This window comes from Oncorhynchus keta, unplaced genomic scaffold (assembly GCF_023373465.1).
Source record: "Oncorhynchus keta strain PuntledgeMale-10-30-2019 unplaced genomic scaffold, Oket_V2 Un_contig_6503_pilon_pilon, whole genome shotgun sequence".
NCBI lineage: Eukaryota > Metazoa > Chordata > Actinopteri > Salmoniformes > Salmonidae > Oncorhynchus > Oncorhynchus keta.
In genome coordinates, this window is record NW_026288901.1 from 6,716 (window position 1) to 30,332 (window position 23,617).

General features: G+C 46.1%; 1 protein-coding gene and 4 long non-coding RNA genes across 71 annotated transcripts; 2 read left to right on the top strand and 3 right to left on the bottom strand.

Annotated features, from left to right (window-relative positions):
* Nucleotides 1-1,928: 1,928 nt before the first annotated feature.
* On the bottom strand, nt 1,929-9,791 carry LOC127925919 (HUWE1-associated protein modifying stress responses-like). Of its 11 annotated transcripts, none has more exons than XR_008122852.1 (6): nt 9,540-9,791; nt 8,310-8,390; nt 7,111-7,407; nt 3,518-3,841; nt 2,789-3,483; nt 1,929-2,720 (listed from the first exon to the last, which is right to left on the bottom strand). XR_008122852.1 is itself a non-coding variant. In XM_052511210.1 (4 exons), exons 1-4 carry the CDS (start codon nt 9,736-9,738, stop codon nt 3,567-3,569), a joined length of 852 nt encoding a protein of 283 aa, XP_052367170.1. In that variant the 5' UTR covers nt 9,739-9,791; the 3' UTR covers nt 1,929-3,566. The 11 variants fall into 11 exon arrangements, 1 of the variants encoding a protein (XP_052367170.1); XR_008122856.1 differs by having other exon boundaries at nt 1,929-2,584; nt 2,653-2,720; nt 3,061-3,841; XR_008122853.1 differs by having other exon boundaries at nt 1,929-2,584; nt 2,653-2,720; nt 2,789-3,841.
* LOC127925920 (uncharacterized) lies at nt 4,020-7,102 on the top strand. Of its 50 annotated transcripts, none has more exons than XR_008122895.1 (11): nt 4,020-4,564; nt 4,608-4,693; nt 4,823-4,871; nt 5,056-5,399; nt 5,443-5,577; nt 5,672-5,714; nt 5,770-5,902; nt 6,048-6,137; nt 6,185-6,231; nt 6,279-6,458; nt 6,553-7,102. It is a non-coding gene; the product is annotated as an uncharacterized LOC127925920 (long non-coding RNA). The 50 variants fall into 50 exon arrangements; XR_008122896.1 differs by having other exon boundaries at nt 5,099-5,399; XR_008122869.1 differs by lacking the exon at nt 4,823-4,871 and adding an exon at nt 4,915-5,008 and having other exon boundaries at nt 4,020-4,478; nt 4,565-4,779; nt 5,099-5,399.
* Nucleotides 9,792-9,822: 31 nt separating the features above from the next.
* On the bottom strand, nt 9,823-12,908 carry LOC127925923 (uncharacterized). The gene is made up of 3 exons (XR_008122918.1): nt 12,886-12,908; nt 11,328-12,806; nt 9,823-11,164 (listed from the first exon to the last, which is right to left on the bottom strand). It is a non-coding gene; the product is annotated as an uncharacterized LOC127925923 (long non-coding RNA).
* On the top strand, nt 12,805-21,348 carry LOC127925921 (uncharacterized). 7 transcript variants are annotated; one of them, XR_008122911.1, is made up of 5 exons: nt 12,805-12,862; nt 13,501-13,652; nt 16,412-16,646; nt 17,319-17,811; nt 17,920-18,543. It is a non-coding gene; the product is annotated as an uncharacterized LOC127925921 (long non-coding RNA). The 7 variants fall into 7 exon arrangements; XR_008122915.1 differs by lacking the exons at nt 12,805-12,862; nt 13,501-13,652 and adding exons at nt 14,275-14,390; nt 14,654-14,732 and having other exon boundaries at nt 16,335-16,646; XR_008122914.1 differs by lacking the exon at nt 13,501-13,652 and having other exon boundaries at nt 16,285-16,646.
* Nucleotides 12,905-22,119, bottom strand: LOC127925922 (uncharacterized). Of its 2 annotated transcripts, XR_008122916.1 has the most exons (5): nt 21,422-22,119; nt 18,537-18,721; nt 16,189-16,623; nt 13,380-13,681; nt 12,905-13,126 (listed from the first exon to the last, which is right to left on the bottom strand). It is a non-coding gene; the product is annotated as an uncharacterized LOC127925922 (long non-coding RNA). The 2 variants fall into 2 exon arrangements; XR_008122917.1 differs by lacking the exons at nt 18,537-18,721; nt 21,422-22,119 and adding an exon at nt 16,759-17,073.
* Nucleotides 22,120-23,617: the final 1,498 nt, after the last annotated feature.

Genomic DNA, 23,617 nt, shown 5'->3' on the forward strand with positions numbered 1-23,617 from the left:
ACTGATCCTCAGAGTCATAGTTAAAAACAGACTGATCCTCAGAGTCATAGTTAAAAACAGACTGATCCTCAGAGTCCATTCATAGTTAAAAACAGACTGATCCTCAGAGTCATAGTTAAAAACAGACTGATCCTCAGAGTCATAGTTAAAAACAGACTGATCCTCAGAGTCCATTCATAGTTAAAAACAGACTGATCCTCAGAGTCATAGTTAAAAACAGACTGATCCTCAGAGTCATAGTTAAAACAGACTGATCCTCAGAGTCATAGTTAAAAACAGACTGATCCTCAGAGTCATAGTTAAAAACAGACTGATCCTCAGAGTCATAGTTAAAAACAGACTGATCCTCAGAGTCCATTCATAGTTAAAAACAGACTGATCCTCAGAGTCATAGTTAAAAACAGACTGATCCTCAGAGTCCAGTCATAGTTAAAAACAGACTGATCCCCAGAGTCATAGTTAAAACAGACTGATCCTCAGAGTCATAGTTAAAAACAGACTGATCCTCAGAGTCATAGTTAAAACAGACTGATCCTCAGAGTCATAGTTAAAAACAGACTGATCCTCAGAGTCATAGTTAAAAACAGACTGATCCTCAGAGTCATAGTTAAAAACAGACTGATCCTCAGAGTCCATTCATAGTTAAAAACAGACTGATCCTCAGAGTCATAGTTAAAAACAGACTGATCCTCAGAGTCCATTCATAGTTAAAAACAGTGATGGAATTTAAGGACTTTGGGCAATGGTCAGCCGGGCTAGTAGACCTCAATTAATACTAGCCTGGTCTAAACAGCACTATCCCCAGGCTAGTAGACCTCAAGTAATACTAGCCTGGTCTAAACAGCACTATCCCCAGGCTAGTAGACCATAATTAATACTAGCCTGGTCAACTAGCCTGGTCTAAACAGTACTATCCCCAGGCTAGTAGACCATAATTAATACTAGCCTGGTCTAAACAGCACTATCCCCAGGCTAGTAGACCATAATTAATACTAGCCTGGTCTACTAGCCTGGTCTAAACAGTACTATCCCCAGGCTAGTAGACCTCAATTAATACTAGCCTGGTCTAAACAGCACTATCCCCAGGCTAGTAGACCACAATTAATACTAGCCTGGTCTAAACAGTACTATCCCCAGGCTAGTAGACCACAATTAATACTAGCCTGGTCTAAACAGCACTATCCCCAGGCTAGTAGACCACAATTAATACTAGTCTGGTCTAAACAGCACTATCCCCAGGCTAGTAGACCACAATTAATACTAGCCTGGTCTCAACAGTACTGTCCCCAGGCTAGTAGACCATAATTAATACTAGCCTGGTCTAAACAGCACTATCCCCAGGCTAGTAGACCACAATTAATACTAGCCTGGTCAACTAGCCTGGTCTAAACAGTACTATCCCCAGGCTAGTAGACCATAATTAATACTAGCCTGGTCTAAACAGCACTATCCCCAGGCTAGTAGACCATAATTAATACTAGCCTGGTCTAAACAGCACTATTCCCAGGCTAGTAGACTACAATTAATACTAGCCTGGTCAACTAGCCTGGTCTAAACAGCACTATCCCCAGGCTAGTAGACCACAATTAATACTAGCCTGGTCAACTAGCCTGGTCTAAACAGTACTATCCCCAGGCTAGTAGACCATAATTAATACTAGCCTGGTCTAAACAGCACTATCCCCAGGCTAGTAGACCATAATTAATACTAGCCTGGTCTAAACAGCACTATCCCCAGGCTAGTAGACTACAATTAATACTAGCCTGGTCTAAACAGCACTATCCCCAGGCTAGTAGACCATAATTAATACTAGCCTGGTCAACTAGCCTGGTATCAACAGTACTGTCCCCAGGCTAGTAGACCATAATTAATACTAGCCTGGTCAACCAGCTTGGTCTCAACAGTAAAGAGAAAACATTCAGAAACGGTTCATAGTTAAAAGCTTGGTTTGTTTAATGCCATAATCATTATTTTACATTTTAAACAATTCAAATGGTTTTGCATTTCTTTTTTCTTTTTTTACAATTGTGTTTTTTATTTTTTTTTACAATATGTACCACATGTATGTCTGCATCATACAACAGCAGAACCTAGTTGTCATAATGTATATACACTGTAGATAAGAGGACTTGGGGTTAAAGGTTAGAGAGAGCAGACAGGAAGAGCTATTGGGGTGGAGGCTTTATAAAACAAAACACAAATACACATGAATCCAGTCAGGATTGTGCTCAACGAACACACACACACACACACACACACACACAATTAGTGGCAGTTCTGTCCAACACACACGCATCGAGAGGAGACAAGAGCCACAGTCGCTTGAGAGGTGAGGGGCTACTATACAGGAAGGCTTCTAGGCCTCAGGACCCCAACACACCTCTAGTAACAGGAGGGGGGAGGGGCTACTATACAGGAAGGCTTCTAGGCCTCAGGACCCCAACACACCTCTAGTAACAGGAGGGGGGAGGGGCTACTATACAGGAAGGCTTCTAGGCCTCAGGACCCCAACACACCTCTAGTAACAGGAGGGGGGAGGGGCTACTATACAGGAAGGCTTCTAGGCCTCAGGACCCCAACACACCTCTAGTAACAGGAGGGGGGAGGGGCTACTATACAGGAAGGCTTCCAGGCCTCAGGACCCCAACACACCTCTAGTAACAGGAGGGGGGAGGGGCTACTATACAGGAAGGCTTCTAGGCCTCAGGACCCCAACACACCTCTAGTAACAGGAGGGGGGAGGGGCTACTATACAGGAAGGCTTCCAGGCCTCAGGACCCCAACACACCTCTAGTAACAGGAGGGGGGAGGGGCTACTATACAGGAAGGCTTCTAGGCCTCAGGACCCCAACACACCTCTAGTAACAGGAGGGGGGAGGGGCTACTATACAGGAAGGCTTCTAGGCCTCAGGACCCCAACACACCTCTAGTAACAGGAGGGGGGAGGGGCTACTATACAGGAAGGCTTCTAGGCCTCAGGACCCCAACACACCTCTAGTAACAGGAGGGGGGAGGGGCTACTATACAGGAAGGCTTCTTGGCCTCAGGACCCCAACACACCTCTAGTAACAGGGTGCAGGTATGTCCCACCACTCAGAACACATGGCCAACACTGTTTCATCCCAGAGGTCGAGACAGGCTGCTGGTGAGCTTAGCAATCTGTTTGTGCTATCATTCCAAGTCGTTGTCATGCCAACCACGAGGAAAGGAGGGAACACAGGAAGGAGAGGGATGACGGAGAGGGAGGAGGGATGACGGAGAGGGAGGAGGGGGAGGGAGAGGGAGGAGGGGATAAGTGGCATTTTAATCATTTACATTTCTCTCTCTTTTTTTTTAATAAACAACAGAGGGGGAGGTGCCAGGTTGGGAGGGTTTGATTGGCCGGCCTGGTGGACGAGTCATCATCCAATCAGCTCGGGCCGCGATATAGCAAAGTAGAAATATCTAGTGTGTGTAATTTGTGTGTGTGTGTGTGAAAAGTGCCTTGAGCGTGTGTGTGTGTGTGTGTGAAAAGTGCCTTGAGCGTGTGTGCGTTGTCGATGTGCGTGTGTGATATCCGGGGACACTCAGAGCATCCGGTTGCGTTTATGGGTGGGCGAGTCTGTGATGACGTCACTGCACTGGGCAGACGCCCTCTTCCTATTGGCTGCAGCGGTTGCCGCGGCGTTCTCCAAATGGAGCGCCATCTCCTCGGCGATGAAGGTGTTCAGGTCGACGTCGTGGAGACCGTTCCTACGGTTACGACCCGGCTGCGGAGTGACGGGGCTGTCGCGTGTTAGGTGCGTCGGAGAGCCAGGGGCACCGGAACGAACAGATATACTGGCCATCGCCCCACTCAGGCCTGGAGGGGAATTACAACAATATTAATTAGTATACAGGTGTGACAGAGCCACTCAGGCCTGGAGGGGAATTACAACAATATTAATAATAATAATATTAGTATACAGGTGTGACAGAGACACTAAGGCCTGGAGGGGAATTACAACAATATTAATAAGAATATTATTAGTATACAGGTGTGACAGACACACTCAGGCCTGGAGGGGAATTACAACAATATTAATAATATTATTAGTATACAGGTGTGACAGACACACTCAGGCCTGGAGGGGAATTACAACAATATTAATAATATTATTAGTATACAGGTGTGACAGACACTCAGGCCTGGAGGGAATTACAACAAGAGAGAATCCAAATTGAATGTAATTAATCAGTTCCGTGGTTGCCATGGACATTGTTTTAAGCATTTTTTTTAAATGACGTCTTGAGTGTTTGAGCTACAATATCTGGTGAATTTGACCTATGGAGTTTCTGGACTAATGGCCAGTCAGTCAGGGTTTGGCTAGGTAGCTAGCTGGACTAATGGCCAGTCAGTCAGGGTTTGGCTAGGTAGCTAGCTGGGCTAATGGCCAGTCAGTCAGGGTTTGGCTAGGTAGCTAGCTGGACTAATGGCCAGTCAGTCAGGGTTTGGCTAGGTAGCAAGCTGGACTAATGGCCAGTCAGTCAGGGTTTGGCTAGGTAGCAAGCTGGACTAATGGCCAGTCAGTCAGGGTTTGGCTAGGTAGCTAGCTGGGCTAATGGCCAGTCAGTCAGTGTTTGGCTAGGTAGCAAGCTGGACTAATGGCCAGTCAGTCAGGGTTTGGCTAGGTAGCTAGCTGGGCTAATGGCCAGTCAGTCAGGGTTTGGCTAGGTAGCTAGCTGGGCTAATGGCCAGTCAGTCAGGGTTTGGCTAGGTAGCTAGCTGGACTAATGGCCAGTCAGTCAGGGTTTGGCTAGGTAGCTAGCTGGGCTAATGGCCAGTCAGTCAGGATTTGGCTAGGTAGCTAGCTGGACTAGGACTAATGGCCAGTCAGACAGTGTTTGGCTAGGTAGCTAGCTGGACTGATGGCTAGTCAGTCAGGGTTTGGCTAGGTAGCTAGCTAGCTGGACTAATGGCCAGTCAGTCAGGGTTTGGCTAGGTAGCTAGCTAGCTGGACTAATGGCCAGTCAGTCAGGGTTTGGCTAGGTAGCTAGCTAGCTGGACTAATGGCCAGTCAGTCAGGGTTTGGCTAGGTAGCTAGCTGGACTAATGGCCAGTCAGTCAGGGTTTGGCTAGGTAGCTAGCTGGACTAATGGCCAGTCAGTCAGGGTTTGGCTAGGTAGCTAGCTGGACTAATGGCCAGTCAGTCAGGGTTTGGCTAGGTAGCAAGCTGGACTAATGGCCAGTCAGTCAGGGTTTGGCTAGGTAGCAAGCTGGACTAATGGCCAGTCAGTCAGGGTTTGGCTAGGTAGCAAGCTGGACTAATGGCCAGTCAGTCAGGGTTTGGCTAGGTAGCAAGCTGGACTAATGGCCAGTCAGTCAGGGTTTGGCTAGGTAGCAAGCTGGACTAATGGCCAGTCAGTCAGGGTTTGGCTAGGTAGCTAGCTGGGCTAATGGCCAGTCAGTCAGTGTTTGGCTAGGTAGCAAGCTGGACTAATGGCCAGTCAGTCAGGGTTTGGCTAGGTAGCTAGCTGGGCTAATGGCCAGTCAGTCAGGGTTTGGCTAGGTAGCTAGCTGGACTAGGACTAATGGCCAGTCAGACAGTGTTTGGCTAGGTAGCTAGCTGGACTGATGGCTAGTCAGTCAGGGTTTGGCTAGGTAGCTAGCTAGCTAGCTGGACTAATGGCCAGTCAGTCAGGGTTTGGCTAGGTAGCTAGCTGGGCTAATGGCCAGTCAGTCAGTGTTTGGCTAGGTAGCTAGCTAGCTAGCTAGCTGGACTGATGGCCAGTCAGTCAGTGTTTGGCTAGGTAGCTAGCTGGGCTAATGGCCAGTCAGTCAGGGTTTGGCTAGGTAGCTAGCTAGCTGGACTAATGGCCAGTCAGTCAGGGTTTGGCTAGATAGCTAGCCGGGCTAATGGCCAGTCAGTCAGTGTTTGGCTAGGTAGCTAGCTGGACTGATGGCTAGTCAGTCAGGGTTTGGCTAGGTAGCTAGCTAGCTAGCTGGACTAATGGCCAGTCAGTCAGGGTTTGGCTAGCTAGCTAGCTAGACTAATGGCCAGTCAGTCAGGGTTTGGCTAGGTAGCTAGCTAGCTAGCTAGCTGGACTAATGGCCAGTCAGTCAGTGTTTGGCTAGATAGCTAGCTGGACTAATGGCCAGTCAGTCAGGGTTTGGCTAGGTAGCTAGCTGGACTGATGGCTAGTCAGTCAGGGTTTGGCTAGGTAGCTAGCTAGCTAGCTGGACTAATGGCCAGTCAGTCAGTGTTTGGCTAGGTAGCTAGTTAGCTGGACTAATGGCCAGTCAGTCAGGGTTTGGCTAGATAGCTAGCCGGGCTAATGGCCAGTCAGTCAGGGTTTGGCTAGATAGCTAGCTGGACTGATGGCTAGTCAGTCAGGGTTTGGCTAGGTAGCTAGCTAGCTAGCTGGACTAATGGCCAGTCAGTCAGGGTTTGGCTAGCTAGCTAGCTAGACTAATGGCCAGTCAGTCAGGGTTTGGCTAGGTAGCTAGCTAGCTAGCTGGACTAATGGCCAGACAGTCAGGGTTTGGCTAGGTAGCTAGCTGGGCTAATGGCCAGTCAGTCAGGGTTTGGCTAGATAGCTAGCTGGGCTAATGGCCAGCCAGTTTGTTTGTCTTGACTAGGTAGTTCGCTGGCTATGCGGTCTTTTGAATGATGCATCAACACAGCCCTGGTTCCATGGACGATATGGACTGTGGTGGGAGGAGTTGAGAGGCCTCGTAAGGGCCTGTTCCTGACTAATGCAGAGGTTCAGCCACCTAAACTGTGCAGTGTGTGTGTGTGTGTGTGTGCGTCTGTCTCACCGTGCAGTGTGTGTGCGCGTGCGTCTGTCTCACCGTGCAGTGTGTGTGTGTGTGTGCGTCTGTCTCACCGTGCAGTGTGTGTGCGCGTCTGTCTCACCGTGCAGTGTGTGTGTGCACGCGTCTGTCTCACCGTGCAGTGTGTGTGTGCGCGCGTCTGTCTCACCGTGCAGTGTGTGCGTGTGCGCGTCTGTCTCACCGTGCAGTGTGTGCGTGTGCGCGCGTCTGTCTCACCGTGCAGTGTGTGCGTGCGCGCGTCTGTCTCACCGTGCAGTGTGTGTGTGTGTGCGTCTGTCTCACCGTGCAGTGTGTGTGTGTGTGTGTGTGTGTCTCACCGTGCAGTGCGATGGCCTCTCTGAAGGGCTGCAGGTCAGCCTCGACAGACGACCCGCTCTCCGTGGACGGCGGCCTGCCAGGCGACATCACAGAGAGGGCGTGGCCGTGTTTGGGTGTCTGTGCGTCGCGACGGGGGTTGCGTGGGGGCGGGGCCTTGCCACACAAAAAGCTGATGAGGTCCTCCCTCCTGATGTTTCTCCTCCTCTTCTTCACCCAGGCCAGCATGTCTTTGTTACGACGCTGGTACGCCCGCTGGACCCCCGACTCATAGCTCCGCTGGTGGGACTCTAGTGACTCTGTGAGGGGGGCAGGAGAGAGGGAGAGAGAGGGTGAGAGGTTGGATTGGGGGGGACAGGTTTCACAGAAGAGATAAATCACCACATTAACATTACAGGTAGAATTCTCCAAGTCTCACTGTGGTAATAGCAGGTAGCATTAATAGCAGGTAGCATTAATAGCAGGTAGCATTAATAGCAGGTAGCATTAATAGCAGGTAGAATTAATAGCAGGTAGAATTAATAGCAGGTAGAATTAATAGCAGGTAGAATTAATAGCAGGTAGAATTAATAGCAGGTAGCATTAATAGCAGGTAGCATTAATAGCAGGTAGCATTAATAGCAGGTAGCATTAATAGCAGGTAGCATTAATAGCAGGTAGCATTAATAGCAGGTAGAATTAATAGCTGGTAGCATTAATAGCAGGTAGAATTAATAGCAGGTAGCATTAATAGCAGGTAGCATTAATAACAGGTAGAACTAGTCTCCAAGACATTTCCATATTGACTTACTGCAGTAATAGCATTGAACCTGAGCTCAATAGAAACAACAGCATTAGTCTCCCCCCCCACACACACATACAGGGTTGTATTTAACAGTGCACAACATAGAAAGCATCTTGTAAAAGAAAAAAAAACAAGCATTTTCTATTGGACAGGTTCCCCACATCAGAATGTTCTCTTCCATTTCCTCCTTAGTGAACAGGACCCTGGTGGTCTAGCTACAGCACGGAGTACGGGTGTGTGGCTAGGGAAGAGAGGAGGGGAAGGGTTAGGGTGGTAGACTGTGTTGTTGTTCATCCGAGTGTCCCCCCCCCCAGGGAAACCCTAGCCTGGTAAAAACACAGACACTCAACAGTGTGTCACACAGCCACAAGACAAAAAACACACAATTAAAGCAAGTTAAAGTCAGCATTTAGTTACCTTTGTACAGGTTGGTGACGGCAGTAGCTGCGTTCTGGAAGGGAACCCAGAGAGACAGACCCTGCTGTTGACAAACTCTGTCTGAAAACACACACACACACACAAAAAGGAAAATGTTAACAACCGGAGCAACTTAACATTCATAAAACCAATTACATGCCATTAATTCCATGCTTGTGTCTAAACATACGACATCGTCTGGCAAAGACTGCGACTTTTTTTTTTTTCTTTCAGGCCCGTATAACTTTGAATAGACAACTTTCTCTACTTTGACCCTTCAACTTGGCGAAGCAACGCCATTTTGTCTGACTGAGCTGCATCAGTCACTGTGTTTATATGCCTTAAGACCAAACCTATGGCAAAGAAACCAAGCGACAGTTATCTAGTTAGCTGAACACTGGCTTGGGCCCAACTAATCTAGTTATCACGGCATAGTGGTTGTTTCACTGGAGACGTGGATGTAGAATACACCCTCAATATTGTGATAAACTAGTAGAATAACAACTATACACTAAGTCGGATAGATAACATTATAGTCATAACCCAATCGCCATTTTGTCCTAGTAACGCATTGATCAGCGTTATAATAATTCACCTCGTCGTTTTATTAAATTGATTGACCAGACAAGGTGAATGGTCAAAGTGTTGTGAATGTGCCAAGAGGACCGAGTGTCAGACAAAAACAAAAACAGCTTGGTGGTGGTTAATAATAATAATATATATTTTTTTAAATAGTCATTTTCAACACAACTCCTCCCTGCGCTTCGCCATTTTGTTCTGCGTTACGGTCAGACTGCAAAGTTAACTCGAGACAAACATTTGTCAAAACTCGACATTATTAAACAAAGACATATGCAAATCAAATCACTTGAACGATGTAAAGAGGTCAAAATATAATATAATATATATATGATATCTTTAGTTAGTTCCCGAGCTACTGTTCCTGGACCTGACAACTAGAGAACTCAGCAGGGGGGGTTAAGATGACAATCTGTACATTAATCTTAGACAATGTTAGTTAACAATGTAGCTAATATATAAAACTAATAAGACTACAAGTAGGGTCTAAAATGGTTGCCAAACAAAACAAAAACAGCAAACTAGATCGCCTTTAATGTCCTTTGTTTGCCTTGCCACTCGACTCTATCCGATATAGCTGACAATTAGCATTAAAAAAGCCATCTTAATTAGCTAATAATTACTAGTTGTTAATGAAGTATTATTCCGGACCTTTGTATAGCTGTGCGACCGCAGTGGCTGAATTTTGGAAAAGGTGCCATAGTTTCTGCTGACTTTGCTCCGCCTCGTCGTCGCTCGGCTCCTGTCGCTCCGCTTCGGCCAAACACTGCCGCTCCCATTTGGAGAACCAATGTTCGGGACCGTGCTCCTGGATCTCCGCTTCGCCCTCCTTCTCCTTCTTCTCCTCCATAATAAATCGCAATTAAGCGTCTATTACGTTACGGTTTATTATATGGGTACCCCCACCCCACACACACACACCCTCCCTCCCTCCCCTCCCGTTTTTTGTAAACTTCCTTATAGATGTGAATACTAATCGGATGGATTGGTAACTAGCCGTGGAAACGCTAAAAAATATATATATATAATAATTTTTAAAAAGCCCCCAGCTGTTGTTGAAGTTAGATCCGCATTGTGAAAACATCGGGTGTCTAAACGCTGGTCGCCCCGGTACTAAAACAAACTGAAGGAGTCGTCGACTGAGAGAATCTCACGTCAACGTGCTTGTCAACTGAAACCCCGCCTTGTTTCCCTCACCATGCTTAAAAACGATTGGCCTACAGTGGTGGCTTATAGGGCGTGGTTCTGCGAATTATTCTCAAGTCTTCATTGGATGTAAAAAAAAAAGGGAAGAGCTACGTCATAGAACAACAATGTTGATCCCGCCCCCCCTCCTCCTTTGACTGTCAAACGGTGTCTGTCCAGAGGGAGCCGTGTTATCAGGTTCCTTGTGGATGGCCTTACCCTCATGCAAGTTGACGTTTTAACACGGTTAAGGTTATGCTCAGGGTTGTTAGGGTTTAGTGTATGGACGTACCAACGATCTCGGATTGTTATCCGAGCGGATGGAAGTTTACAAACTATATTATTTAGCCTCAAATTCTGGCCTACAGTCAGAAAGTAGCCCAATAATTTAAAAAGTGTAAAATAAATGACCCCCTTCAGTAGACCAGCCAACCTGGACAAAGTGATTTCTTTTTTTGTTTGCTTGTTACAGCTTGTCGTCCATGCTAGATCAAACAATAATGTTAGATCCATAAAGTTAGGCCGGATAACAGCTTACATTTAGATTAAGGCAATTTGAAAATCTGGTTAAAATGGCTATATTTTTATAGACTTTTTAAATTTAACTAGGAAAGTCAGTTAAGAACAAATTCTTATTTACAATGATAGCCTATGAACTGCCCTGTTCAGGGGCAGAAGGACAGATGTTTACCTTGTCAGCTCAGGGATTCAATCTAGCAACCTTTCGGTTACTGGCCCAACACTCTAACCACTAGGCTACCCTGACGTCCTTACACTCTAACCACTAGGCTACCCTGCCGTCCCTACACTCTAACCACTAGGCTACCCTGCCGCCTCTACACTCTAACCACTAGGCTACCCTACCGTCCCTACACTCTAACCACTAGGCTACCCTGCCGTCCCTACACTCTAACCACTAGGCTACCCTGCCGTCCCTACACTCTAACCACTAGGCTTCCCTGCCGCCTCTACACTCTAACCACTAGGCTACCCTGCCGTCCCTACACTCTAACCACTAGGCTACCCTGCCGTCCCTACACTCTAACCACTAGGCTACCCTGCCGTCCCTACACTCTAACCACTAGGCTTCCCTGCCGCCTCTACACTCTAACCACTAGGCTACCCTACCGTCCCTACACTCTAACCACTAGGCTACCCTGCCGCCTCTACACTCTAACCACTAGGCTACCCTGCCGTCCCTACACTCTAACCACTAGGTTACCTGCCGTCCCTACACTCTAACCACTAGGTTACCTGCCGTCCCTACACTCTAACCACTAGGCTACCCTGCCGTCCCTACACTCTAACCACAAGGCTACCTGCCGTCCCTACACTCTAACCACTAGGCTACCTGTATGAAAGGGTAAATGAATGCATCCATCCCAGTCTAAGTGTTATAGACTTTAGCTAGCTAGTTAGCATAACAACTGTATGAAAGGGTAAATGAATGCATCCATCCCATAGTCTAAGTGTTATAGACTTTAGCTAGTTAGCAGAGCAGTAGAGGAAAACATAACGTTGTATTCCTTAGCCTAGATAGCTGTTTGTACAGTATGTTGACTTTGGCGTCTACTTCAGACCTCATGGATTTTATCAAGGATGTGCATAAGAGCCTTGAAAAGGGGAGAAGACCACTATCAGTCTGGCCATGTGGAGAAGACCACTATCAGTCTGGCCATGTGGAGAAGACCACTATCAGACTGGCCATGTGCAGAAGATTACACCTGTGTAATGATCATGCTGTTATTGTCCCCAGCGGAAGGTGCACCTGTGTAATGATCACGCTGTTATTGTCCCCAGCGGAAGGTGCACCTGTGTAATGATCATGCTGTTATTGTCCCCAGCGGAAGGTGCACCTGTGTAACGATCATGCTGTCATTGTCCCCAGCGGAAGGTGCACCTGTGTAATGATCATGCCGTTATTGTCCCCAGCGTAAGGTGCACCTGTGTAATGATCACGCTGTTTAATCAGTTTATTGATATACCACACCTGTCAGATGGATGGATTATCTTGACAAATGAGAAATGCTCACCAACAGGTGATGGAAACAAATTTGTGCACAAAACAATTGAGAGAAATATGGATCATTTCTGGAATATACACATTTTTCAGCTCATGAAACATTGGACCAACACTTTACATATTGTCTGTTCAGTATAGTTTATGACAAGAGACAAAATCTTCAAAAGGCACAGTATTTATTTATTCTGAGTGGTACATGCCCTCACACAGTCTGGATCTGTAGGCTCCTTCCCACTATTATGATTGATATGTCAAGTGGTAAAATCCCAAGTTATTAATTAAAAGTTTCCTGGGAAAAAAAAACTGTCTATAAAGTGGGGGACTGATGACAAAGAGGGAGGGGCATCAATTAATTCAAAATGGCTACAGGGATGGATGTGCAAGAGTCAGGGCTTTGTGGTCACAGGGTCTGGGATCCTGGGTGCCCCTCACCGGACGGTCTGGGGTCCTGGGTGCCCCTCACCAGATGGTCTGGGTGCCTCACCAGATGGTCTGGGTGCCTCAACAGACGGTCTGGGATCCTGGGTCGTTAAAATAACCTAACTAGCCAACCAACCAAGGTACCTAACTAACTAGCCAACCAACCAAGGTACCTAACTAACTAGCCAACCAAGGTACCTAACTTACTAGCCAACCAAGGTACCTAACTTACTAGCCAACCAAGGTACCTAACTTACTAGCCAACCAAGGTACCTAACTTACTAGCCAACCTTAGCTAATGTAGCCAACTAGCCAACCAAGGTACCTAACTAACTAGCCAACCAAGGTACCTATAACTAACTAGCCAACCATGGTATCTATAACTAGCCAGCCAACCATGGTACCTATAACTAGCTAGGCAACCATGGTACATATAACTAGCTAGCCAACCAAGGTACCTAACTAACTAGCCAACCAAGGTACCTAACTTACTAGCCAACCATGGTATCTATAACTAGCTAGCCAACCAAGGTACCTAACTTACTAGCCAACCATGGTACCTAACTTACTAGCCAACCATGGTACCTAACTTACTAGCCAACCATGGTACCTAACTAACTAGCCAACCAAGGTACCTAACTAACTAGCCAACCAAGGTACATAACTAACTAGCCAACCATGGTACCTAACTTACTAGCCAACCAAGGTACATAACTAAGTAGCCAACCAAGGTACCTAACTAACTAGCCAACCAAGGTACCTAACTAACTAGCCAACCAAGGTACCTAACTTACTAGCCAACCATGGTATCTATAACTAGCTAGCCAACCAAGGTACCTAACAACACTAGCCAACCATGGTACCTAACTTACTAGCCAACCATGGTACCTAACTAACTAGCCAACCAAGGTACCTAACTAACTAGCCAACCAAGGTACATAACTAACTAGCCAACCATGGTACCTAACTTACTAGCCAACCAAGGTACATAACTAACTAGCCAACCAAGGTACCTAACTAACTAGCCAACCAAGGTACCTAACTAACTAGCCAACCAAGGTACCTAACTTACTAGCCAACCATGGTATCTATAACTAGCTAGCCAACCAAGGTACCTAACTTACTAGCCAACCATGGTACCTAACTTACTAGCCAACCATGGTACCTAACTAACTAGCCAACCAAGGTACCTAACTAACTAACCAACTAGCCAACTAAAGGTGGTAACTAACTAGCCAACCATGGTACATAACTAACTAGCCAACCTTAGCTTAGCCAACCAAGCCAACATAAGGTACCTAACTAGCCAGCCAACCAAGCTTACTAGCTAGCCAACCATAGTACCTATAACTAGCTAGCCAACCAAGGTACCTATAACTAGCCAGCCAACCATGGTAACTATAACTAGCTAGCCAACCAAGGTACCTATAACTAGCTAGCCAACCATGGTATCTATAACTAGCTAGCCAACCAAGGTACCTAACTAACTAGCCAACCAAGGTACCTATAACTAGCTAGCCAACCATGGTACCTATAACTAGCTAGCCAACCAAGGTACCTATAACTAGCTAGCCAACCAAGGTACCTATAACTAGCTAGCCAACCATGGTACCTATAACTAGCTAGCCAACCAAGGTACCTAACTAGCTAGCCAACCAAGGTACCTATAACTAGCTAGCCAACCATGGTACCTAACTAACTCACCAACCAAGGTACCTATAACTAGCCAGCCAACCATGGTACCTATAACTAACTAGCCAACCATGGTACCTATAACTAGCTAGCCAACCATGGTACCTATAACTAGCTAGCCAACCATGGTACCTATAACTAGCTAGCCAACCAAGGTACCTATAACTAGCTAGCCAACCAAGGTAACTATAACTAGCTAGCCAACCAAGGTACCTATAACTAGCTAGCCAACCACCTATAACTAGCTAGCCAACCATGGTACCTAACTAGCTAGCCAACCAAGGTACCTATAACTAGCTAGCCAACCATGGTACCTATAACTAGCTAGCCAACCATGGTACCTATAACTAGCTAGCCAACCATGGTACCTATAACTAGCTAGCCAACCAAGGTACCTATAACTAGCTAGCCAACCAAGGTACCTAACTAACTCTAGCCAACCAAGGTACCTATAACTAGCTAGCCAACCATGGTACCTAACTAACTCACCAACCAAGGTACCTATAACTAGCTAGCCAACCAAGGTACCTAACTAACCAACCATGGTACCTATAACCAACCATGGTACCTATAACTAGCTAGCCAACCAAGGTACCTATAACTAGCTAGCCAACCAAGGTACCTAACTAGCTAGCCAACCAAGGTACCTATAACTAGCTAGCCAACCAAGGTACCTATAACTAGCTAGCCAACCAAGGTACCTATAACTAGCTAGCCAACCATGGTACCTATAACTAGCTAGCCAACCATGGTAGCCAACCATGGTACCTATAACTAGCTAGCCAACCAAGGTACCTATAACTAGCTAGCCAACCAAGGTAACTAACTCGCCAACCAAGGTACCTATAACTAGCTAGCCAACCATGGTACCTAACTAGCTAGCCAGCCATGGTACCTAACTAGCTAGCCAACCAAGGTACCTATAACTAGCCAGCCAACCACGGTACCTATAACTAGCTAGCCAACCATGGTACCTATAACTAGCTAGCCAACCATGGTACCTAACTAGCTAGCCAACCATGGTACCTATAACTAGCTAGCCAACCATGGTACCTAATTAGCTAGCCAACCATGGTACCTAATTAATTAGCTAGCCAACCATGGTACCTAACTAACTAGCTAGCCAACCAAGGTACCTAACTAACTCGCCAACCAAGGTACCTATAACTAGCTAGCCAACCATGGTACCTATAACTAGCTAGCCAACCAAGGTACCTAACTAACTCGCCAACCAAGGTACCTATAACTAGCTAGCCAACCATGGTACCTAACTAGCTAGCCAACCATGGTACCTATAACTAGCTGGCCAACCATGGTACCTATAACTAGCTAGCCAACCATGGTACCTAATTAGCTAGCCAACCATGGTACCTAACTAACTAGCTAGCCAACCAAGGTACCTAACTAACTCGCCAACCAAGGTACCTATAACTAGCCAGCCAACCATGGTACCTAACTAGCTGGCCAACCATGGTACCTATAACTAGCTAGCCAACCAAGGTACCTAACTAACTCGCCAACCAAGGTACCTATAACTAGCTAGCCAACCATGGTACCTAACTAGCTAGCCAACCATGGTACCTAACTAACTAGCTAGCCAACCAAGGTACCTAACTAACTCGCCAACCAAGGTACCTATAACTAGCCAGCCAACCATGGTACCTAACTAGCTAGCCAACCATGGTACCTATAACTAGCTAGCCAACCAAGGTACCTATAACTAGCTAGCCAACCATGGTACCTAACTAGCTAGCCAACCATGGTACCTAACTAACTAGCTAGCCAACCAAGGTACCTAACTAACTCGCCAACCAAGGTACCTATAACTAGCCAGCCAACCATGGTACCTAACTAGCTGGCCAACCATGGTACCTATAACTAGCTAGCCAACCATGGTACCTAACTAACTAGCTAGCCAACCAAGGTACCTAACTAACTCGCCAACCAAGGTACCTATAACCAGCCAGCCAACCATGGTACCTAACTAACTAGCCAACCAAGGTACCTAACTAACTAGCCAACCAAGGTACATAACTAACTAGCCAACCATGGTACCTAACTTACTAGCCAACCAAGGTACATAACTAACTAGCCAACCAAGGTACCTAACTAACTAGCCAACCAAGGTACCTAACTAACTAGCCAACCAAGGTACCTAACTTACTAGCCAACCATGGTATCTATAACTAGCTAGCCAACCAAGGTACCTAACTTACTAGCCAACCATGGTACCTAACTTACTAGCCAACCATGGTACCTAACTAACTAGCCAACCAAGGTACCTAACTAACTAGCCAACCAAGGTACATAACTAACTAGCCAACCTTAGCTTATGTAGCCAACTAGCCAACCAAGGTACCTAACTTACTAGCCAGCCAACCATGGTACCTATAACTAGCTAGCCAACCATGGTACCTATAACTAGCTAGCCAACCAAGGTACCTATAACTAGCTAGCCAACCATGGTACGTAACTAACTCACCAACCAAGGTACATATAACTAGCTAGCCAACCAAGGTACCTAACTTACTAGCCAGCCAACCATGGTACCTATAACTAGCTAGCCAACCATGGTACCTATAACTAGCTAGCCAACCAAGGTACATATAACTAGCTAGCCAACCAAGGTACCTAACTAACTCGCCAACCAAGGTACCTATAACTAGCTAGCCAACCATGGTACCTAACTAGCTAGCCAACCAAGGTACCTATAACTAGCTAGCCAACCATGGTACCTATAACTAGCTAGCCAACCAAGGTACCTAACTAACTCGCCAACCATGGTACCTAACTTACTAGCCAACCAAGGTACATAACTAAGTAGCCAACCAAGGTACCTAACTAACTAGCCAACCAAGGTACCTAACTAACTAGCCAACCAAGGTACCTAACTTACTAGCCAACCATGGTATCTATAACTAGCTAGCCAACCAAGGTACCTAACTTACTAGCCAACCATGGTACCTAACTAACTAGCCAACCAAGGTACCTAACTAACTAGCCAACCAAGGTACATAACTAACTAGCCAACCATGGTACCTAACTTACTAGCCAACCAAGGTACATCACTAACTAGCCAACCAAGGTACCTAACTAACTAGCCAACCAAGGTACCTAACTAACTAGCCAACCAAGGTACCTAACTTACTAGCCAACCATGGTATCTATAACTAGCTAGCCAACCAAGGTACCTAACTTACTAGCCAACCATGGTACCTAACTTACTAGCCAACCATGGTACCTAACTAACTAGCCAACCAAGGTACCTAACTAACTAGCCAACCAAGGTACATAACTAACTAGCCAACCATGGTACCTAACTTACTAGCCAACCAAGGTACATAACTAACTAGCCAACCTTAGCTTATGTAGCCAACTAGCCAACCAAGGTACCTAACTTACTAGCCAGCCAACCATGGTACCTATAACTAGCTAGCCAACCATGGTACCTATAACTAGCTAGCCAACCAAGGTATCTATAACTAGCTAGCCAACCAAGGTAACTAACTAACTCGCCAACCAAGGTACCTATAACTAGCTAGCCAACCATGGTACCTAACTAGCTAGCCAACCAAGGTACCTATAACTAGCTAGCCAACCATGGTACCTATAACTAGCTAGCCAACCATGGTACCTATAACTAGCTAGCCAACCATGGTACCTATAACTAGCTAGCCAACCAAGGTACCTATAACTAGCTAGCCAACCAAGGTACCTATAACTAGCTAGCCAACCAAGGTACCTAACTAACTCGCCAACCAAGGTACCTATAACTAGCTAGCCAACCATGGTACCTAACTAACTCACCAACCAAGGTACCTATAACTAGCTAGCCAACCAAGGTACCTAACTTACTAGCCAGCCAACCATGGTACCTATAACTAGCTAGCCAACCATGGTACCTATAACTAGCTAGCCAACCAAGGTACATATAACTAGCTAGCCAACCAAGGTACCTATAACTAGCTAGCCAACCAAGGTAACTAACTAACTCGCCAACCAAGGTACCTATAACTAGCTAGCCAACCATGGTACCTAACTAGCTAGCCAACCAAGGTACCTATAACTAGCTAGCCAACCATGGTACCTATAACTAGCTAGCCAACCATGGTACCTATAACTAGCTAGCCAACCATGGTACCTATAACTAGCTAGCCAACCAAGGTACCTATAACTAGCTAGCCAACCAAGGTACCTAACTAACTCGCCAACCAAGGTACCTATAACTAGCTAGCCAACCATGGTACCTAACTAACTCACCAACCAAGGTACCTATAACTAGCTAGCCAACCAAGGTACCTAACTTACTAGCCAGCCAACCATGGTACCTATAACTAGCTAGCCAACCATGGTACCTATAACTAGCTAGCCAACCAAGGTACATATAACTAGCTAGCCAACCAAGGTACCTAACTAACTCGCCAACCAAGGTACCTATAACTAGCTAGCCAACCATGGTACCTAACTAGCTAGCCAACCAAGGTACCTATAACTAGCTAGCCAACCATGGTACCTATAACTAGCTAGCCAACCATGGTACCTATAACTAGCTAGCCAACCAAGGTACCTAACTAACTCGCCAACCAAGGTACCTATAACTAGCTAGCCAACCATGGTACCTAACTAGCTAGCCAGCCATGGTACCTAACTAGCTAGCCAACCAAGGTACCTATAACTAGCCAGCCAACCACGGTACCTATAACTAGCTAGCCAACCATGGTACCTATAACTAGCTAGCCAACCATGGTACCTAACTAGCTAGCCAACCATGGTACCTATAACTGGCTAGCCAACCATGGTACCTAATTAGCTAGCCAACCATGGTACCTAATTAGCTAGCCAACCATGGTACCTAACTAACTAGCTAGCCAACCAAGGTACCTAACTAACTCGCCAACCAAGGTACCTATAACTAGCTAGCCAACCATGGTACCTATAACTAGCTAGCCAACCAAGGTACCTAACTAACTCGCCAACCAAGGTACCTATAACTAGCTAGCCAACCATGGTACCTAACTAGCTAGCCAACCATGGTACCTATAACTAGCTGGCCAACCATGGTACCTATAACTAGCTAGCTGCCAACCATGGTACCTAATTAGCTAGCCAACCATGGTACCTAACTAACTAGCTAGCCAACCAAGGTACCTAACTAACTCGCCAACCAAGGTACCTATAACTAGCCAGCCAACCATGGTACCTAACTAGCTGGCCAACCATGGTACCTATAACTAGCTAGCCAACCAAGGTACCTAACTAACTCGCCAACCAAGGTACCTATAACTAGCTAGCCAACCATGGTACCTAACTAGCTAGCCAACCATGGTACCTAACTAACTAGCTAGCCAACCAAGGTACCTAACTAACTCGCCAACCAAGGTACCTATAACTAGCCAGCCAACCATGGTACCTAACTAGCTAGCCAACCATGGTACCTATAACTAGCTAGCCAACCAAGGTACCTATAACTAGCTAGCCAACCATGGTACCTAACTAGCTAGCCAACCATGGTACCTAACTAACTAGCTAGCCAACCAAGGTACCTAACTAACTCGCCAACCAAGGTACCTATAACTAGCCAGCCAACCATGGTACCTAACTAGCTGGCCAACCATGGTACCTATAACTAGCTAGCCAACCATGGTACCTAACTAACTAGCTAGCCAACCAAGGTACCTAACTAACTCGCCAACCAAGGTACCTATAACCAGCCAGCCAACCATGGTACCTAACTAACTAGCCAACCAAGGTACCTAACTAACTAGCCAACCAAGGTACATAACTAACTAGCCAACCATGGTACCTAACTTACTAGCCAACCAAGGTACATAACTAACTAGCCAACCAAGGTACCTAACTAACTAGCCAACCAAGGTACCTAACTAACTAGCCAACCAAGGTACCTAACTTACTAGCCAACCATGGTATCTATAACTAGCTAGCCAACCAAGGTACCTAACTTACTAGCCAACCATGGTACCTAACTTACTAGCCAACCATGGTACCTAACTAACTAGCCAACCAAGGTACCTAACTAACTAGCCAACCAAGGTACATAACTAACTAGCCAACCTTAGCTTATGTAGCCAACTAGCCAACCAAGGTACCTAACTTACTAGCCAGCCAACCATGGTACCTATAACTAGCTAGCCAACCATGGTACCTATAACTAGCTAGCCAACCAAGGTACCTATAACTAGCTAGCCAACCATGGTACGTAACTAACTCACCAACCAAGGTACATATAACTAGCTAGCCAACCAAGGTACCTAACTTACTAGCCAGCCAACCATGGTACCTATAACTAGCTAGCCAACCATGGTACCTATAACTAGCTAGCCAACCAAGGTACATATAACTAGCTAGCCAACCAAGGTACCTAACTAACTCGCCAACCAAGGTACCTATAACTAGCTAGCCAACCATGGTACCTAACTAGCTAGCCAACCAAGGTACCTATAACTAGCTAGCCAACCATGGTACCTATAACTAGCTAGCCAACCAAGGTACCTAACTAACTCGCCAACCAAGGTACCTATAACTAGCTAGCCAACCATGGTACCTAACTAGCTAGCCAGCCAAGGTACCTAACTAACTCGCCAACCAAGGTACCTATAACTAGCTAGCCAACCATGGTACCTAACTAGCTAGCCAGCCATGGTACCTAACTAGCTAGCCAACCATGGTACCTAACTAGCTAGCCAACCATGGTACCTATAACTAGCTAGCCAACCATGGTACCTAATTAGCTAGCCAACCATGGTACCTAATTAGCTAGCCAACCATGGTACCTAACTAACTAGCTAGCCAACCAAGGTACCTAACTAACTCGCCAACCAAGGTACCTATAACTAGCTAGCCAACCAAGGTACCTAACTAACTCGCCAACCAAGGTACCTATAACTAGCTAGCCAACCATGGTACCTATAACTAGCTAGCCAACCAAGGTACCTAACTAACTCGCCAACCAAGGTACCTATAACTAGCTAGCCAACCATGGTACCTAACTAGCTAGCCAACCATGGTACCTATAACTAGCTGGCCAACCATGGTACCTATAACTAGCTAGCCAACCATGGTACCTAATTAGCTAGCCAACCATGGTACCTAACTAACTAGCTAGCCAACCAAGGTACCTAACTAACTAGCCAACCAAGGTACCTATAACTAGCCAGCCAACCATGGTACCTAACTAGCTGGCCAACCATGGTACCTATAACTAGCTAGCCAACCAAGGTACCTAACTAACTCGCCAACCAAGGTACCTATAACTAGCTAGCCAACCATGGTACCTAACTAGCTAGCCAACCATGGTACCTAACTAACTAGCTAGCCAACCAAGGTACCAAACTAACTAGCTAGCCAACCAAGGTACCAAACTAACTCGCCAACCAAGGTACCTATAACTAGCCAGCCAACCATGGTACCTAACTAGCTAGCCAACCATGGTACCTATAACTAGCTAGCCAACCAAGGTACCTAACTAACTCGCCAACCAAGGTACCTATAACTAGCTAGCCAACCATGGTACCTAACTAGCTAGCCAACCATGGTACCTAACTAACTAGCTAGCCAACCAAGGTACCTAACTAACTCGCCAACCAAGGTACCTATAACTAGCCAGCCAACCATGGTACCTAACTAGCTGGCCAACCATGGTACCTATAACTAGCTAGCCAACCATGGTACCTAACTAACTAGCTAGCCAACCAAGGTACCTAACTAACTCGCCAAACAAGGTACCTATAACTAGCCAGCCAACCATGGTACCTAACTAGCTGGCCAACCATGGTACCTATAACTAGCCAGCCAACCATGGTACCTAATTAGCTAGCCAACCATGGTACCTATAACTAGCTAGCCAACCATGGTACCTAACTAGCTAACCCACCAGGCAATATTTAGCTAAGCTAGTTAATTAACATTAGCTTACCGTTCGTGCAGTCAGACCTTTTCTAAACCGCGAGACGCCAGCTAACAACCAACTGTCATTGCCATGGTTCCCGGACTAACGTAAAGCTGGCTTGTCTGACTCCAAACAGAACAGCGGCGACACGCAAGCTAACCAACTGTCATTGTCATGGTTCCCGGACTAACGTAAAGCGGGCGTGTCTGACTCCACACAGAACAGTGGTGTCACTGCAGCTCTACAGCTGGAACAACGTCCCTCTATCTGCTGCTGGCCTCTCAATTCAATACAATTCAAGGGCTTTATTGGTAGCTAACCAACTGTCATTGCCATGGTTCCCGGACTAACGTAAAGCTGGCTTGTCTGACTCCACACAGAACAGTGGTGTCACTGCAGCTCTACAGCTGGAACAACGTCTCTATATCTGCTCTACTGTAACGACCCTGGGGGGTTATAATAAGAGCGGATATCGACTGTGCCGCTTATAGCGCGCGCTGGACTTTCGGCCAAGAAAGGTCGAGGGTTCGAGTCCTGCTTCCCTGCCTGTTTCATTACACTGGTGTCAGAAGTGGGATCGGAACCTTGCAAGCCACGACAGTGCGCGTGCTTGGCCGGTGGGAGTGTGTGCGCGCGCGCGTTCCTGTAAAGACGTAGGGTTCGCAAGCTAGCGCGAGGACGCGCTCTTTGAAAAGGAGGGATGAGTGTAACGACCCCTGGGGTTTAATTAATAAGGGCTAGAAAGGTCGAGGGTTCGAGACCTGCTTCACTACAATTACGAACGGTGAGTCAGCATTAACCGGCTTGATAAATATCCCTTCCCTGGTGGGCTAATGGTAGCTAGCATGTCACCACATTAAAAAAGTTACACAAATTACTTTTATTATTTTATTTATAAAATGCACATGTGTACTTATTGAAGTAAGTGGTTACACAATCCGGTATATAGCACAGCAACATACTTCTGATCGACGTAGAGACCTAACGTTAGCTATTTCAATACAAAAGCCAGAAGGTAAATTTACAAAAATTATAGTAATGTGAAAATACTAAAGGTAGTTAGCTAGGTCATTTGTAAAATAATAAACAAAAATACACATGAGAAATACACAATATCAATTACTTACGCGAGAAAAAAAGGGGGCTATAATATGTACTTGCTCGGTTACTTGACACTTGTTGATGAGAGTTTGCATGGAGAAATGTGTCTTGAGGGGAAAAGCTTGTGACTGGATGTGTAGTTCTGAATGATAGCCACATTAGCGGCTAGTTTAAAACAAAATATATATATATATATTTTTTATTTTATTTTTATTAACAACAAATCAATACATAAAGCACATGAGGGAACACAAGCATACATAGATTACAAACAATGGACAATCGAGCTAGGGGCGGGGCTAGGGGCGGGACTAGGGGCGGGGCTAGGGGGTACAATATCACATTACAATTACACAAGGACCTTAAGGGACATGCATATACTTACAATTCTAACAGCTTTTT